This window comes from Hylaeus volcanicus, chromosome 8 (genome assembly GCF_026283585.1).
Source record: "Hylaeus volcanicus isolate JK05 chromosome 8, UHH_iyHylVolc1.0_haploid, whole genome shotgun sequence".
NCBI lineage: Eukaryota > Metazoa > Arthropoda > Insecta > Hymenoptera > Colletidae > Hylaeus > Hylaeus volcanicus.
Window position 1 is genome coordinate 17,852,283 of NC_071983.1, and position 16,487 is coordinate 17,868,769.

Genomic DNA, 16,487 nt, shown 5'->3' on the forward strand with positions numbered 1-16,487 from the left:
TACGTTTCTCAATTATTATTCCTGTATTTTCAACGTTTTCAGAATTGAAAGAAAATCAACAGTATTTGGAATTTGCAAACTGTAGAGATATTGTGATATATGACCAATGTCTCTACAATACCTATGAAATGTCGTCATTCATTTGTATTTTTTTTCCTTGTGAATGTGCATCGAGCAAGTGTCGTCAGTGCGAACTCGGACGCCATGTTGTAACAATGCATAAGAAATAAAGTGTTACATGTATGGAGTAAAATAGATTATATTCTGCGCTTTGCAACACAAACTTAACATACCTCGTCAAAAAATGATTGCTTCAAAATTGTGTCTCCTTATCACCAAAACTCGATTTCATCTTCTCCTGTCAGCTGTCAAGACGTTTGATCGAAAAACGGAAATTGAGGCGAATGTCTCGCGAATCATATCCTGAATGTCGAAAAAGTTAAAGATTTGCGTAAGGGTTGGTCTTGATAAGCATAACTGCATTTCTCTAAATAAAAAACCAGTAACTTTTTCTGTCTTCACGTTTGTTATAGTTCGTTAACTTTTTGGACTCCGAATTATGTTTCAATTTAGTTACCAGCAGCTCTCAACGCTTTTAAGTGTTTTATTTGAAATTTACTTTAACTAAAAAAAAAGGCAATTTAAGTCAATAAAGAAAGAAACAATTTACTTAAATGCCAGTTTTATTCACACTATTGTTGTATTTTGTAATTTCTACGTGTATGATATCTCTTGAAACAATTTTCAGGATGCAATCCTGGTTTTCTATCAGATGTTTCACAAAAAAAGTTTGTTTTCCTTCTTCCTCCTGGTATTTTTCTATTTGAGCAAACTGCACAATCCTTGTGTCTTCCTTCGGGCTGTACAAAAGTGTTTATCATATGTTCCAGGCCTTACCTATTCATTTGGACATGAAAGAATATCGAGTGGGACTCGACAAAGGAGCTCCTGAGATAAAAACTAATGTCGCGTCACGCTCGACATAAAAGTGCAAAGGGTTAACTTTATTTAAATATAAATCCTATCATAAAATCTCCTGTACTTGCTTCGGCAGTACATGTACTAACATTGGAACGATACAGAGAAGATTAGGATAGCCCTTGCGCAAGGATGACACGCAAAATCGTGAAGCGTTCCACATTTTTAAGATAAACACTTTTGGTTAGTCTAAGTAAATGAAAAAGAAGTTCCTAAATAAAATAAGCTAAACATAATAATAACGAAAAAAAAACTGATTTTTATAATATGTTAGACTTAATCATAAATATAAGATATTATTGTTCAAACTGTTTTGATACTCAAAGTTTATACTGTAAACATATCATAAAGTTTATACACATGTTACGTATATTATATTATCTAACTGTAAGAAATTTTGTAACATTTGAATGCAAAGAATGTCCTATATATAAAGGAAAGGAGGAGTGCAAAATGTGCATAAATGCACATGCACTGAAATAAAGAACATGAACATCATACAATCTACTGGTTTTTTTAATATTTTTCCACTACATTTATGTTGTTGGAATTTGGGATGCAACATTTTGTGAGAGTTGGTTTTGGTATGCGTGGAGAGTGAGTTAGGTTGGTATGCGTGTAAGGAAGAAGAGGTTAAAGTGAATCAAGTTAAAAAACCATGCGCGTGGGATTAATGATGTCTTAACATTGTAGGAATAGAAGTTTGAAGATCTATCCTTTATTGATTAATACGACAGATACACCAAATATCAGACAGAAAATGAGACAATTTCGTAAGACAATATCGTAATCCGTAGACGTAGCCGTGATCGTTATAATCGTTATTCGTAATCCAGATAATATCGTAGCCAAAATCGTAACCGTGAAAAGTAGCCGTAATCGTTATAATCGTTATTCGCAACCGTTTAATCGTTAATCGTACTTCGTGAGACTTCTATATGTTCTGATGCCCGCGCCGTGGACACGTCCTTTTATATGCACGACGCCCGAACATTCTCGAATTTCGACGAGGATTTGAAAAACGTTTGCTCGCAAACGTATTATCGCTCGTTACATATTTCATATTTCGGCGCACACATACAGCCGCGCTCGCGGCTCAACGCATTCAGGTGGCAGGCGATCAGCTGTGGTTTTTGTCGCCTTTCGTCGACTCGCGTTCGCACGTTTTTCTATAACGTGTTTACATATGCGTTCGTTTACCTCAGCTGATCGCCTATTTAATGTTCGCTTCCTACAATATTCTAATCAATTATTAAATATATTAATCACAAAAAGTGTCCAAATTTGTTCCACCTTCCCACACATTTGACTGTGTCTCGAAACGTTACATAATAGACTCGGACACGGGCCAAAGAAAGTTGTACGGTAACGTCCATTAACACTAATGCGACGGTGCTAACCGAAAAGCTGGCTGAGAGATTTCCGATTAGTCCAATAGCATCGTTGGTTGATTTACCTTAGAAATGGCCTTGTGAAATCGCAAGTTAGGGAAAGTATATAGAGATTCGAGACGGGTGGAACTAGCCCAGGACTCTCGGATGCAGATATCAAACCCCGCGCCTGTAAATCTGCCAGAGACCGGTGTGAAACGGTGGGCGGTTGGATTAGGAGGTAGAGGTCGAGGACTGGTCGACCACCTAGTCGGAAGCGGACCATGAACTATTGCATTTGATATCCACTCCGATGAATGGAAACGGTGAAGCCATATCCATGGTTGGCGTCATCTCTGGCCACGATGTACGCGAATCTAGGTATAATACCCTTCCATGCTTCCGCCAAGTATGATAACCAAGTATTTACGGCTTCTCCTGCGAATTTCTGTAATTTACGGAGACACCGGCACACCAACCGTGCGTCCGTAACTATGCGTCACGTATTATTTTTAAGGTTGGCTTTCCAGCCCCTTTACGGACTATCTTTCTTTTGGGTCAGTTTCCAGTGAAACATCCCTGTCTGAATTCGCGAAATACTGAGGTCATTCAATTACATACCAAAATTTTTGTACACAACTTTATTGGTGATAGATACAAATACTGTAGGAGTCTAAATGAAAAATAAGGCACGGGGATTCGAACCCACGATCCTCGGATCCACAGTCGACAGCTTTACCTGCACGACCAATCTCATATCCTACGTTTCGTGTCCTCGTTTGAGTCCTTATTGTTGGGTAGCGTCTGTCACCGCATCATTGGAGAGACAAGAATCTATCTATGCTTGTCCCGGAGTTTCCTACTTTTTTTCGCAACTGTCGCTGTCCAGGATATTGAAGCAAAGAAGCAATATTTTCTAATAATTCTGGTTTTAATATATTCGTTACACTTTGGCGGATGCGACTCCAAGGCCTGATTTTGCAATTTCGGCCTTAAAACTTTATAAACAATAAAAGTACGTTTGCTATCTTCATTTTATTGTTTATAAAGTTTTAAGCCCGAATCGCATCCGCCAAAGTGTAACGAATATATTAAAACCAGAATTATTAGAAAATATTGCTTCTTTGCTTCAATGTTCAGGAAAAAAATCATGCTAGCCTAATCGCCCTGTCCTCGTTTCTCCTGCAATTGTTGTATTGCCCTCTCTGTCCTTGTCCCGGAGTTTCCTACTTTTTCTGCAACTGTCGCTGAAGTCAACTCGGAGTTTGGCTCTGGCTCCTGTGCACCCTTAACTTTCCGCCATCCTATACTCATTCTATTGTTTTTTGGGGTATAGTGATGGACCCATATTTCATTACAGGTTGCGATATGGTCAAAAAAGCCTCCCTTTCTTCTTCAAAGCGATTCACAAGTTTAACTGTAAGTGCGCAATTGTCTGCTGACAGCTAAATTCTCTTTTCTATGATGGGATCAGAAAGCTTCCTATCTGATGGAGAAGGTGTATTTCTGTTAAAGGGATCTACGTAGAAAAATAAGACAACCATTTGCATTTTTATCTATCCTCAATAAAGCTGTGTAAACAAATTTCTGTTTATATTTGAATGACCCTCGAAGAACGCATCATAGCTGGATACAAGTTTACAATCAGAGTTTGAAGACATTAAGAGGTCTATGTTATAAAAATTGGAGGATACTTGAGATTTTCGATCCAAGTGTCTCTGATACATATATGAAGGGAGGTTATGTTTCGATCGGTAGAAACGTCGGTCGAATGATCGATGTATTCGACACTTTTCGGATGGCTTCACGAGGTATCGTACCGCGTTGCCTTTTGTTTCGATGCAAGTGACAGGAGGGCGTTCGAGAGTCTTTTTAACCGGCTTCGAAAAAGGAGGAGGATCTTCATGCAACAGTCATAGCATACAGATGTACTGCATCAATCTTTTTATACATTTCAATTGTATTATTCAAATACATTCTGTTCAACACTCCTCGCTCATTTTAATTATTCGTCACTCTCGATCAATCCCAAATTCTACATATAAATTTTAAACTTTGTACATGCATTTATTTATTATCAAGCTGTAGAAGTTCATTGATCTTACCGAAATAGTAAATGATTGTGCGTGGTGCGTCCAACTTCTCACTCTTGTTAGTCATGTTATTCTGCACAAATATAGCTGACGTCTGAACAATCAAAATATATATAAGAAAATTGAATACTAAGAAACTCAGGAATACTGGTGTGCACACCAAAATATGCCTTACCATTATTAACATAAATTATCGCAAGCTGAATTCGCGGCTAACAATATATTACGTCATTATCTTATGCATTGCTTCAATACTAACTTCGTAGAATTTTACTTTATGTGTCTGGAATCAAACTGTTTTTTGCAGCGAGTACTTGGGGTCAGGTAGTTTAAAAATTGTCTCATCCTTTGCTTAGTTTTTTATACATGTTGAGATTGCAGGATAAAATTACGGGTAGATCGTTTTATGATATAAGAAAACATGATATTTTATACTAACTTTAAAGCTGAAAAAGTAATGGTCTGCTTCGAAGATTAACGTATTCGTACAAATCGCTTTAATAAGGTAGTGGCATCGTTAACAGAGCGTGAAGCAGTCTTCCTAAATGTATGTCCAAATGCAATCCAAAGTAAAATGTAATTTACCGATCCTAAACTTTTGAACGGTTGAGTGTTGAAAGTGTTTGAGAACTGCAAATATAAACTTAACTAGTTATCAGAACTTTTGATAAGAAACAAAATTGCCTATATAACATTCATTTGAGACCTAAGCAGTTTTGCGGTATTTGGTATTATAGTAAAATATTACTATCGAAGATTTGCAATAACATGAAATTTGTCTATCTCGTATAACCATTCATTCGTCTACACCAGGGGTTCTTAAACCATGGGTCGCGACCCCAAATGGGGTCGCTAAGCGAATCTTGGGGTCGCGAGATTTTACTGTAAAGTATTTAATATTCTCTTTTATTTATGTTATTGCAAAAAATGCAGTTTTTACGAAAAATAGGGTATATAATTTTTATAACTATAATAAATACAATTTTACAACTTTTTATGCAATTTTTAATTTCATATTTTTGCATGCTTTTAAACAAATTTTAAAACTACATTTTTTCATGTGTACATATATTGTTACCTAATCAATAAATCATCACAAATTATTTACATATTTTATACTTTTTGGATTGCGAAAAAAATCACAATCATAAATGGGTGCCTGAATGAAAAAAGTTTAATCATGTCTTGTCATATTTGTATAAATAAGCGCAATAAGATTTTCTGTATTTAGACATATACCGTGAATAAACCAATGGAAATAGTTGAAAGTAAAATAAACTGGAAATTAAAACAAAATTAATACAGTGCTGAGAACGTGGAAGAAACCAGTGTACAGCAAGATATACAATTTATTCGTGGTTACCAATAACGTGGATCTAATAATAGAAAGAATGGGGCTATTCCCAAAATGACTTGAATTTGAAAGCTGAAGGTAAAATAATAATTAAAAATATATTAATAATACTAATGTTACTGACAAGTATAAGGAAGCATAGTAAAGCTTTTGTATGTAATTACATAGTACATTACTACGAGGCGATGTTTAACATGTTCACGCCGGCGCGTACCATCGGTGGTTCACGCTCGCGTGTCTAACAGATGGCATGTATCACCGCGCCGCCGCGGGTGATAAATTAGAGAATTTTAAATCTATCCTTCTGAACTTAACAACAAAACGAGTTATCTTTTGTCCAGGAATAAATCAAGACGCGACACACATTGGTAAAAGCGGCCAATCTAGGTGGACATTCGGTAAAAATTTCATGGCAACTGATCAAAGAATGGACTTAGCACTGTCATTAAGGATGTTTGACAAGATAAAAAGTGAATTGAGAATTAAATTTTGTCAGCTGACACTTGATCAAAGATACCACTGTTTACAGCAATTTTTTTTTTTTTATTTCTATTTTTACGTGGAGGGAATCTGATATCAGATTTAAGTAATATTGAAAATGCAAATACCTGGTTTTAAATAATTGGTAATAGAAGTTTTACAAACTAGATCTCAATGATGTGCGACTTCGTCTGCGATTCGACTGAGAGCAAATGCAAATTTTTAATTGTTAGAATCGCATGACAAATGCCTGAAATTTAACAAGTGAACAAAGCGACTTTGTTATATTATACTGTTTCAGGTATAAAATTATTTATGACTTATTGATGAATTATTTAATATTAATGACCAGTATCTAAATTTAATTTCTTCATAGTGGACCGGCCCTATTAAGAGAGGTGATTGTATAAGCACTATGGGTCAGGATGGGTGTAATTCCTTTTTCTGCGTATTCTGTAGATGTTGCACTTCAAAGCTATGTCACCCGGAAGGTGATGCAAGTTGATGCAAAAAAGTTACAGCATTTCAAAAGTTAAGTTTCTTGAAAATTTAGATTTTAACTTGTTTTATCTCTACCAAATTATTTAAGACCTCTTAAAATCTGTTAACTGGTATATATTACGTTGTACTTATCTTTAATAATTATATGAAGATGAAAAAAAAATCAAACAGACTTAGAGAGCTGGCACTAAATGTGATCTGAACGAGGTAATTACCTGATGATTGTAAACAGTGGTATGTTTGATCAAGTGTCAGTTGATAAAATTTAATCCTCAATGCAGTTTTTATCTTGTCAAACATCCTTAATGACAGTGCTAAGTCCATTCCTCGATCAGTTGATATGAAATTTTTACCGAATATCCACCTAAATAGGCCGTTTTTACCACTGTGCGACGCTATGTCGAGTCGAAACGTTGCTTTCGCGACAACCGTGGCAGTAAGAGAAATATTAGTTTTTAATCGAATAGTATTTGGAGCGAAATTTCAAACGACGCTACGGTAGAATTGCTATTATCACCGATTAAAATATTTCGTACGATCCGGCGAAAGTAGAGATTGTTTTTCGTTAGGGAAGCGAGGCTCGGTTCGTGCGTCAGAGGCAAGAGTCACGGGGCACGTCACTCGAGAAATTACGGACTGAATGATATCTCGGGATAAATGTTTGCCCACCGAAATGGCATTATCCTTCGCCTTTGAAGGTAGATGTACGCGCCGCGAATGAAAATATTGCTAGCGCCCATACCAAAGCGTTTGGGCATATGAGCGTGGAAAATACGTGATCACGTGCTCATATCAGCGTCACAAAGGGGAGCTGGGAATACAGACGCGCGCGCGCGGACGATTCAACGTCGGCAGACGAAACAACCTCAATGCGGTCCACGTGTGAATAGTTTTCGGTACTTTCAGCCCCTTTTTTTTTACAAACAGATCACATTTTCTTAACAGCTTGATTTACTGCATGCCAAGAGCTAGGCTTTTGGGCCAAGATACGCCAGCTTTTTGGCCTTTCATTTCCCCTTCTTTTTTCTTTCTTCCTCGACTCGTGGCAAAGTGCAGCTAGGAAAGAGAATGTTTACTCTATGTTTCTTTTCCCTTTTTTCCAAGTGGTTAGGCCGATTTACCGCATAACCGAAACCCATTCGAGAAGGGTAAGGTTACTCCGGTAATTCTGAAGAATTTTTTATTCGATTAGAATATCTCGGCTTACGGATAAAGGCATAGGTAGAATTACTCGTTCGAGAGCAACCGCTCCAAATGATAGAAAGGCCGTTTTCATACAGAGTAGAACCGTCGTCGTTATTATTAACCCTTACTTTATGTGCAATGTGTTACAGGTAGCATGGCTGCAAGTAGACACCCAAACAATACTGACGATAGCCAGCCATGTTATTACGAAAAATCATCGGATAGCCGTCTCTCGGAGCGATAACCATACATGGTTTCTCCACATACGGGAAGTAAGAGAATCGGACAGAGGATGGTACATGTGTCAAATTAACACGGACCCGATGAAGTGTCAGACTGGTTATCTGGAAGTTGTCGGTAAGTATCGTGCAAAGTTTTAGATTTAGGCGACTTTAGATTTAATCAACGTTACAACAATTGGATGTGAACCTCTCGCAGTGGGAGTTCTACTCGAACAAAGTATTCCAACCAGAGCTGTAAAGTATTGATTATTTTGGAATTTATTACAATTCGGAACAATTACTTTGGAATTAGAAAGTAATTATTTAAGTAATTGTTTATTACTTTTATTTTGGTAATTATGCAATACCTTATTCTTAATTACTGAGTAATTCAATTACTTTTAAATAGTTACTTATAACTGCCCAGATAGTAATTAAAAGGCGTCTCAAATCCAAAGTACACTAACGATCAAAACTTAGCGAACAAACTTTTAGACGGTTCAAAAACATGGAAGTTTTCAACCGATTGGAATTAAACTCCGTGAGGAGTATTTTTGAAGTGTCCCCTAGGCGTGTGTAAAGTTGCATTGGCGAGGGTTGGTGCGAAGGGGTTAATTCACCCCCTTAAAGGAGGGCGCGTCGGAAAACGTCACTTCTGAAGGTGCCAGGAGTAATGGAAAGGGTTAAAAAAATTAAAAAAACATTTAGGCCGATTCTCTTTGATGCCCTCTACAAAATGCACCCCCTGAAATCCCTCTCGGACATACCCACCCCTCGGAACCTCCCACCCCCTCTAAAATCCACAAATTTTGGACGATAGTCTCGATTTTGGACTCAATGCATTCTCTGGGCTCCCTGATCCAGAAAATGCCATCACCCATACCGTGCTCCCCATAGGCGCCCTTGGGGGAGGGGGGGGGGGGGGGGGGGGGAGCAGATTTGAAAGAGTAGTAAGTGGCCCGCATTCAGAAGCGGAGCGAGGGCCTGCAGCCGTACGTGGTCAACCCACGTTAAAGTGGGGTCCGGTCTGGTCTGACCACGTACGGCTGCAGACGCTCGCTCCACTTCTGAATACCACTTATCTGTGCCCACTACTCTTTCAAATCTGCTCCGATTTGATAACGAAAGCGTGATTAAAAAAATCTGAATTTTTGGGGACCTGTTAATAAAGCATTCGCGCATCTGATACCATGAACGGCGTTGACGTAAGGTTGCTCATTCACTCTGCAGATAGGCCTGAAGTTGGGGGTGGGTTTTCCCCAAAAAACGACATTTTCGTATTTTATTGCCATTCAGGCAGGAAAAAGACATCAAAACTATGTCAGCCCGGGCACCCAATTATTGCAGAATCTGATAGAGAATGGTTCACACTTTCCTGTGATAGCAATGAAACCTTGGACAAGTACGGTCAATTTTTTATAACCATGTGTAAAGTTACAATTTTACTTAAATGTACTTCTCTCCAAGCAGACCCTATTATTTAAAAAGTTTTTAACATTTTGTCTTACTTTATGCCTTGAATACTATCTATATAAATCTAGTAAACATTATAATTCATTTGAATATCGTATTTCGGAGCAAAGTTTTTTAGAATCTATTTTATCTAGTTTTTTAGAGTAATATCGTAAGCGTTTTGCTTGGACGAATTTCAACTGCCTTTGAATACGCACCACAGCAAAACGGAATCAAATACCAAAAAATGGATTGCACTACATTAAACAGTAATTTATCCTCTATCGATGTACCTATACAGTTTTTCCATTTTTGGAATTCACGAAAATCGATTTTTGATCGCCGAAAGCAGTTTTGATCCGAATTACAGCGATCATGCATGGTCCGTAGAATGATTGCGCCATACGCAATCATTCCGGCACACATACATGAACACACAATTTACACACTCATATGCATGCATGTATTCTTTAATTTAAAATATATTTTACGAGGTTTTTGGCCGCAAGGTCTTTTTTCCTCGGGGTTTACCCCCAAATATCGTTGTTTTTATTTACTAACATGTTTATTTGCATTTTATTATCTGAATCACGGGACTCAAGAAATAACTTCAGTTCCGACGCTACACGGGAATATTGAATTGAGTTAAATATAATTCCCATCTCGTAATGGCGAATGTGATAAATGTCTTGACTGATGGAGCCCATAGAATACAACGCAATTTTTTGAGTAGTTACTAGTCAGAAGGATAGTTTTTTTGTTGGACACTATCACGCGAGAGGCTGCGAATAACAATGCTTTGTAATTTACAACTAAAACTTCAATTAATAGTTATTTTATGTCACATGGATGTAGTGTAAACATTCTATTCTAGTTCTGTATTTCTAGTATTCATGCGTTGATTTGTTAATTTAGTCAAATATGCATTTAGCCATTAAAGGGTGGGGGGTATAACGGTTGAAATAACATTTGGCGGGTCTCGTGATAAGTCTTCGGCTGTAAGGACGTTAAATTGAAATTTTCAAAATTGTTGAAAAATTTAACAAGTGCATCGGATCAAAAATCTGAGTGCGGTAAGCTGTCTAAACGGCGGGTGTAACCCTAATAGACAGGTCACATAAGTGAAAAAGTGGCTGTAAACGCCGTTTTTATTCCCTTTTTCCATCGAAGTACGGTTTCGCAACGGTTTTCAAATTTCAAGAGTACATTAGTTCCGGGGATCCTTCAACTGCTGAAGTAAGAGTTAGAGTTAGGGTTAGTTGAAATTTTTCAAAAATTTTTAAAATGTTAATTTAACTTCCTTACAGCCGGGCACTTTCCACGAGACCCTCCAAATGATTATTCTAATCGTTATATCCCACACCCTTTGTTTACCTTCGACCAAAGGGCGAAAGGGAACAGGGATCGGACCGGAGTATAGACAAAACGAGAAAAACCTTATACAAATTATGGATTTATTCTTGATTTAAATACAACACTTTGTCCCTTACGTTAAATTACACAAGTATTGAGAAGTCGATAGGCGTACCCACTCCGAGCACCGTTCCATTAGCGATTTGAAGTTCACTTCTTACATATTATCAATGTAACCACCGAATAATGGCTAGCAACCAATCCAGAACTCTTGCCATTGAGTTCACCCAAGCACCAGACCTCGCCTGGCACCAGTAGCGAGGTACGCTCGAAAATCGACCACGAGACATTGGGCCGTACAACCAGGGCCCAATGACTCCGTAGTCGACATCGGAGCACGAGCACTGGGTATTATAATTCACCAAACCAAAACCGTTAATTCATGTCCGAACAACCAGGGAACATGCCATAATTGAACAACAAACAAATCGGTCTGGTAAACTCGGGGTGGGTGCGCGTGACTTCACTCATCCTTCGATACCTATTTTATTGTCGAACGAACGTAATACGACTGAGCGCCCCTTTCCCTAATCGCCGTGTCTTACCTCTCTATTTCCCCACTCCCTAAACACCTCGCGGTCCTCTATTTCCCCACTCCCTAAACATCTTATCTTGAATCTTGTAAATGAAACGGAACGCGAAAATTACAAGAGAAACGAACAACATAAAGCACAACAACTATAACAGCGACGAACAAAGAACAAAAGCTATAAAAGAAACGAACGAAACTTCTTGCGGTTGCGTTGACAACACCCTTTAATGGCTAGCTGTTGGGATTTTGGGGTGGACCAAAATGAAAGACCTAAGTTGAGAAGAAATAATTTTCAGATTTGAACTTATACGAAACAGTTACATATCAAAAATAAACTAAACTAGGTCCAAATCTACTCAGACAGTATTTCCGTGTAGACAGCATATGCATTAACAAGTTTATCACATTTCCCATTTCGAGTTGGGGATTATATAAAATCACCGATTTGATAAATACTCCATAATAATACTCCATCACATTTACCAACTTTAGTGGAGATTATGGATAATCCCCAGTTTATTACATTTGCCGTAACATGTACATACATTTGATCAATTGTGTTTGGTCCCCCGTTTCACTTCACGCAATAATACAAACGATATTTTTAACATGTCTTCTGAGACCATCAACAAAGTAGTGGAAAATATTTTTAATTCGAGTGGCTGCCAAAATGAATCACAAGTATCGATAAAGACGAAACAACATGAACTATACAATGAATACCTTGATAAACCAAAGCGGTACTCACTTTGGTTTTTCAATTAAATGACGTGTCGAGACTATAGATTTAATTACGTTAAACGAGCATCGCCTTAATACCTCATCATAATATTCGCGCATTGTCGGCAAAGATCAAGCTTCAGCAGTTAAACGAACGTAAAGCCACGCAAAAGACCTTTCGCGTCTACTTAATTTGCAAGGCATTAACCTTATTATTATGCAGCAATATGGTCGCGAGTTTGCGAGAAAGCCGTATGGAGGGTTGCACGCGAGCAATCTTTACAGCCCTTCTCGGAAATGAAACCTCGTATATGCCCTTTCACGAGTACACGCTCCCCATTTTCATTCTTTTAATTCTTTAGCCCTCGTATGCCCATACAGTCTTTCTTATTTCGTTTTTAGTCTATAAATATGCAGGAGGATTCTTGAAAGGAAATGAAATTAGTTCCGAAGTTTCGGTACACGTGAAGAACTTGTTCGTACAAAAGTATAGTAGAAACTTTTGTATCCGAATTAATAAGACACGATTATTCGAATGTTGAAATACTCGGATAACAGACCATTCATATTTATGACATTGGACTTCGTTTATTTCAATAGAGATCAAGACAAATCACGGTTTGTTTGAATATGTAAAAATTACATACGTTTTTTAATATACTTCCTTTTCAAAAAGCTTTTGTATACATACAAGAACGATCGAACCGATTAAGTAAAATATGAAATAAACTCTATTGCTTGGTACGTTCAGGCAAACCTCTAGAATCGGTAGCTAAACCTATTACCTGCACGACATCAGTGCAAACGCAAGCTATGATGTCCTAGACTTCGGCAGTCAGCATCGTACACCCGTACTTTTGCAAAGTATTGTTGCCAACAACATTCACAGTCACTTCCTGGAATTTTCCACGTATAATTTCAGTAATCAGTATATTCCCTTAAAACGAAATTCGTTATCAAGCTAATAATATCGCGACCGGCTGTGCAGATTAAAATCAAACTTTCGTTGACTAAATATTTTTCAAATTGCACTCACCCAATATTCTAACGTATAGTTATGTACGCTTAATGACGAAATTAATTCCTATCGATTTAAATCTTCGGATACTTTTTGCTCAGATCTTACTTGAGAGTATATACAAACTTCTGCATTCAATGGTTTACTTCTATATTTATTAACGAAAACACATTTAATCCTTAAAATGTTTCATGCTGTTATCTTGATACCAATCGGTATTATTCAAAGTGTTACAGTGCTTTTATATGTTGTTAATACTTTACAAGAGATAAAGGTTGAATTTATGGAATACATTTTAAACGATACGCATGTTCTGGCTACTATACACAGTGTTCCGAAAAGAAAATTTAGTGGAAATGTCATATTAATATTATTTCATAATCTATTGGTTTGCCCGGAAAGTCTATGCCGATTTTTGGTAGGTGGTATACGTCTGAATATATCGGAATGGTTGAGAACAAATAATATGCGTAAATCCCTTAAAAAGTGGAAAGGTTATGGAACACAATGGTACTTATATAATTCAATAAATATACAGGGTGTCCCAGAATTAGTGTAAAAACCGGAAAGGGGAGGGGGTAGCTGAGACGATTCTGAACCACAATTTCTTTTGCAAAAATGTCGGATGGTGCCTCGTTTTTGAATTATTAATGAAAACCATCGACCAATCACAACGTCCGAGTAGCACGCCCTCAGTCGCGAGGTTGGCTCGATTTCCGGTTCTTACACTAATACTGAGATACCCTGAATATCAACATTCAAATGTGCCTTTGAATTTTTCTGAAATATTCGCACGAACTTTCTGGACAACCCAATATATCTAGAGACGCGGTAGCGTCTCGACGCCAAGTATATGAAAAATTATACGCCACTGTGTATACTGGCGCTGGCACTACCACGTATCTTTTACTTGTAAAACTGCGATTCCAACCTAACCCGAAACTTCTGTCATTAATATCTCGTCACGCCTGCTGTATTTTCTAAATCTAAGGGCATTTTTCTAATGTAAATCGCATATAAGCTTTCTAATAGAACCAAAATCAATAAAATCGGTCAATGTACAACTGAGATATCGTAATATCATGTCATGAATCGATCAGAAATTGTAGATTTTTCTTCTGATTCTGATTCTTATTCTTTTCGTCAACAGTTAGGAGCTAACATTGGCCTGATCACGCCAAGCATTTTACTTCCAGGCCGCGGACATCTAGACAAATTTTTAAACAGTCTCAGTTTGTGGATGATACGCTATTTAGCTTCTTCATTTCAGTGCCAAAGTGCGGAGCAGTCACTTTACATGAATTGTCATTAGGATCTGAACGTCTGCACTGTTGAACACAGCATTTTAGCTGCGCATAGTTGGAAAGCACCGAATTTTATATTGTGTTACACAGTGTCACCTTGCACTTTACTGGAAAGGTCTTTCATGTACTGGCAGCTCTTTTAGATTTCACATCTTTTTCTACTTTCTTGTAGTTTTTTATGGGGATTTTCTTTATATTTGATTAACGAATGAAATAGCTCAAATTCTATATTTTGAAGATGCCTGCGAGAGATTACAAGTAGAGATTAGATTCGTCTGTAAATTCGTGGATTATCCCGAGCACGCAGTATCATGTGTATGTTTGTAAGCAGAACTTCGATGGGATCTAATAATTGGACCATGAAAACATTTTCCGTCGAGTCATCGAATTATCGACGATGCCAGGGACGCACTTTAATTAAATGCGATTAAGTTAAATCTGGCAACATAAACGTGTGCCGCTTAAAGTCCACTACGGTATCATCGAGATTTATGGGATTTAAATAATTCATAATCGACGCCTTGCTGATTTTATTGACACATCCCTCTTGTTAAATCCACTTGTCAAACAGCGAATAAATACATTCTCGTTTCCTTTAAGTATCTCTTGCAATCATTTATAATTCAATGAGAAGAACATTTGTTTGTGTCACCGTGATGATTAAATTTATAAAGGTCGTGTCATGCAGTGTTATACAGGATATTTCGTAGTATACGAATACGTAATATATTTTGCAATTGCGTATTTGTCAAAAAACGTGTCTTGTGTATGTTCTTAACCAAGTTGCTAAAATTATTGTTAGAACTGTCGAATTACAAAGACTGATTAATCCAGAGTAATTAAAGAACTATTGCTTAATATTCAAATTGTATTTCCATTTATTGATTTCCAGCAACTGTAGACAATCTTTCCTTTTACTGTGATACTTGGTTTTGTATTGGTCCCTGTGTGTAGAAAGAGTAATGAAATGTTGTTTTAGTACACGTGCAGTGTAAAGAAACGACCGACTGAAAATTAAAATTAATCAAAAAGTCTGGTGTACATTAGTTGAAATTGAAACAGGTAGAAGAAAGAAACGATAGTAAGGGATATTTACTTTATACTTACACAGAGTTCCCTCGATCTGTATTGGTAGAGCAAAAGAATTACTTGAAAGATTAATAATGCAGGGATATTAAATTTTTAATTACATATCGACGATAATATTATTCGGTATAATTGCTTTATAAACGCAACATTGTTACGTTGCACGTCGCTCAAATTGATGTCTAGGTTGTTAAAAATAATGACGTTGTTCATATTGGTATTTACATTGTTAAAAACACGGAAATCCAACAAACGTTGTTCGAACAACTAATAAAAACATCACCGTTACAAAAGCCAATATTTTCTACTTATTAATCATCGATAACAGTTAAAAGTTCTTAACAAGAACGATTCAACAAAAATTAGAAAACAATAACTTTTAATCGGAATATTGCGGATATGAAATTTAAAAATAGCATGGTTGAATAGAATAAAGGCAAGAACAATTACAATTAAATAAGGTATTTTACTTCTTGTTATTAGAAGTAGATTACTTTTACGTATTACAGAATTATTAAGACGGATATACAGGAAAATTTTATAGATATAGGCGGTACTGTTCTTAGCTCGATATAAATGATTGACAGAAAATTGACATCACGTATTATAACCGCGCTTTTAACAGAAAAAGAATTCAAGACGTTTCATCATTCCTCTCTTAAGTGCGTTCATTGTTCAGTTCTCTTTCAGCCGAGGACAGTACTTGGAGTAGGTTGGTTTCCACACCGACAAATAAGGATCGTTGGGAACGTTTATTGTATACTTTACGAGCTTCCGGCG

The 16,487-nt window shown here is 37.0% G+C and overlaps 1 protein-coding gene and 1 non-coding gene across 4 annotated transcripts in view; both read left to right on the forward strand.

The window, feature by feature from the left end:
• Nucleotides 1–16,487, forward strand: part of LOC128881344 (limbic system-associated membrane protein-like) — a 457,278-nt gene that overhangs the window by 356,491 nt on the left and 84,300 nt on the right. For all 3 annotated transcript variants that reach the window (XM_054132294.1, XM_054132293.1, XM_054132295.1), the window contains exon 3: nucleotides 8,111–8,318. In XM_054132294.1, coding sequence (XP_053988269.1) covers nucleotides 8,111–8,318 — 208 coding nt within the window. The remainder of the gene's footprint in view (nucleotides 1–8,110; nucleotides 8,319–16,487) is intronic.
• Nucleotides 1,039–1,145, forward strand: LOC128881675 (U6 spliceosomal RNA). Its single transcript, XR_008458144.1, has one exon. It is a non-coding gene; the product is annotated as a U6 spliceosomal RNA (small nuclear RNA).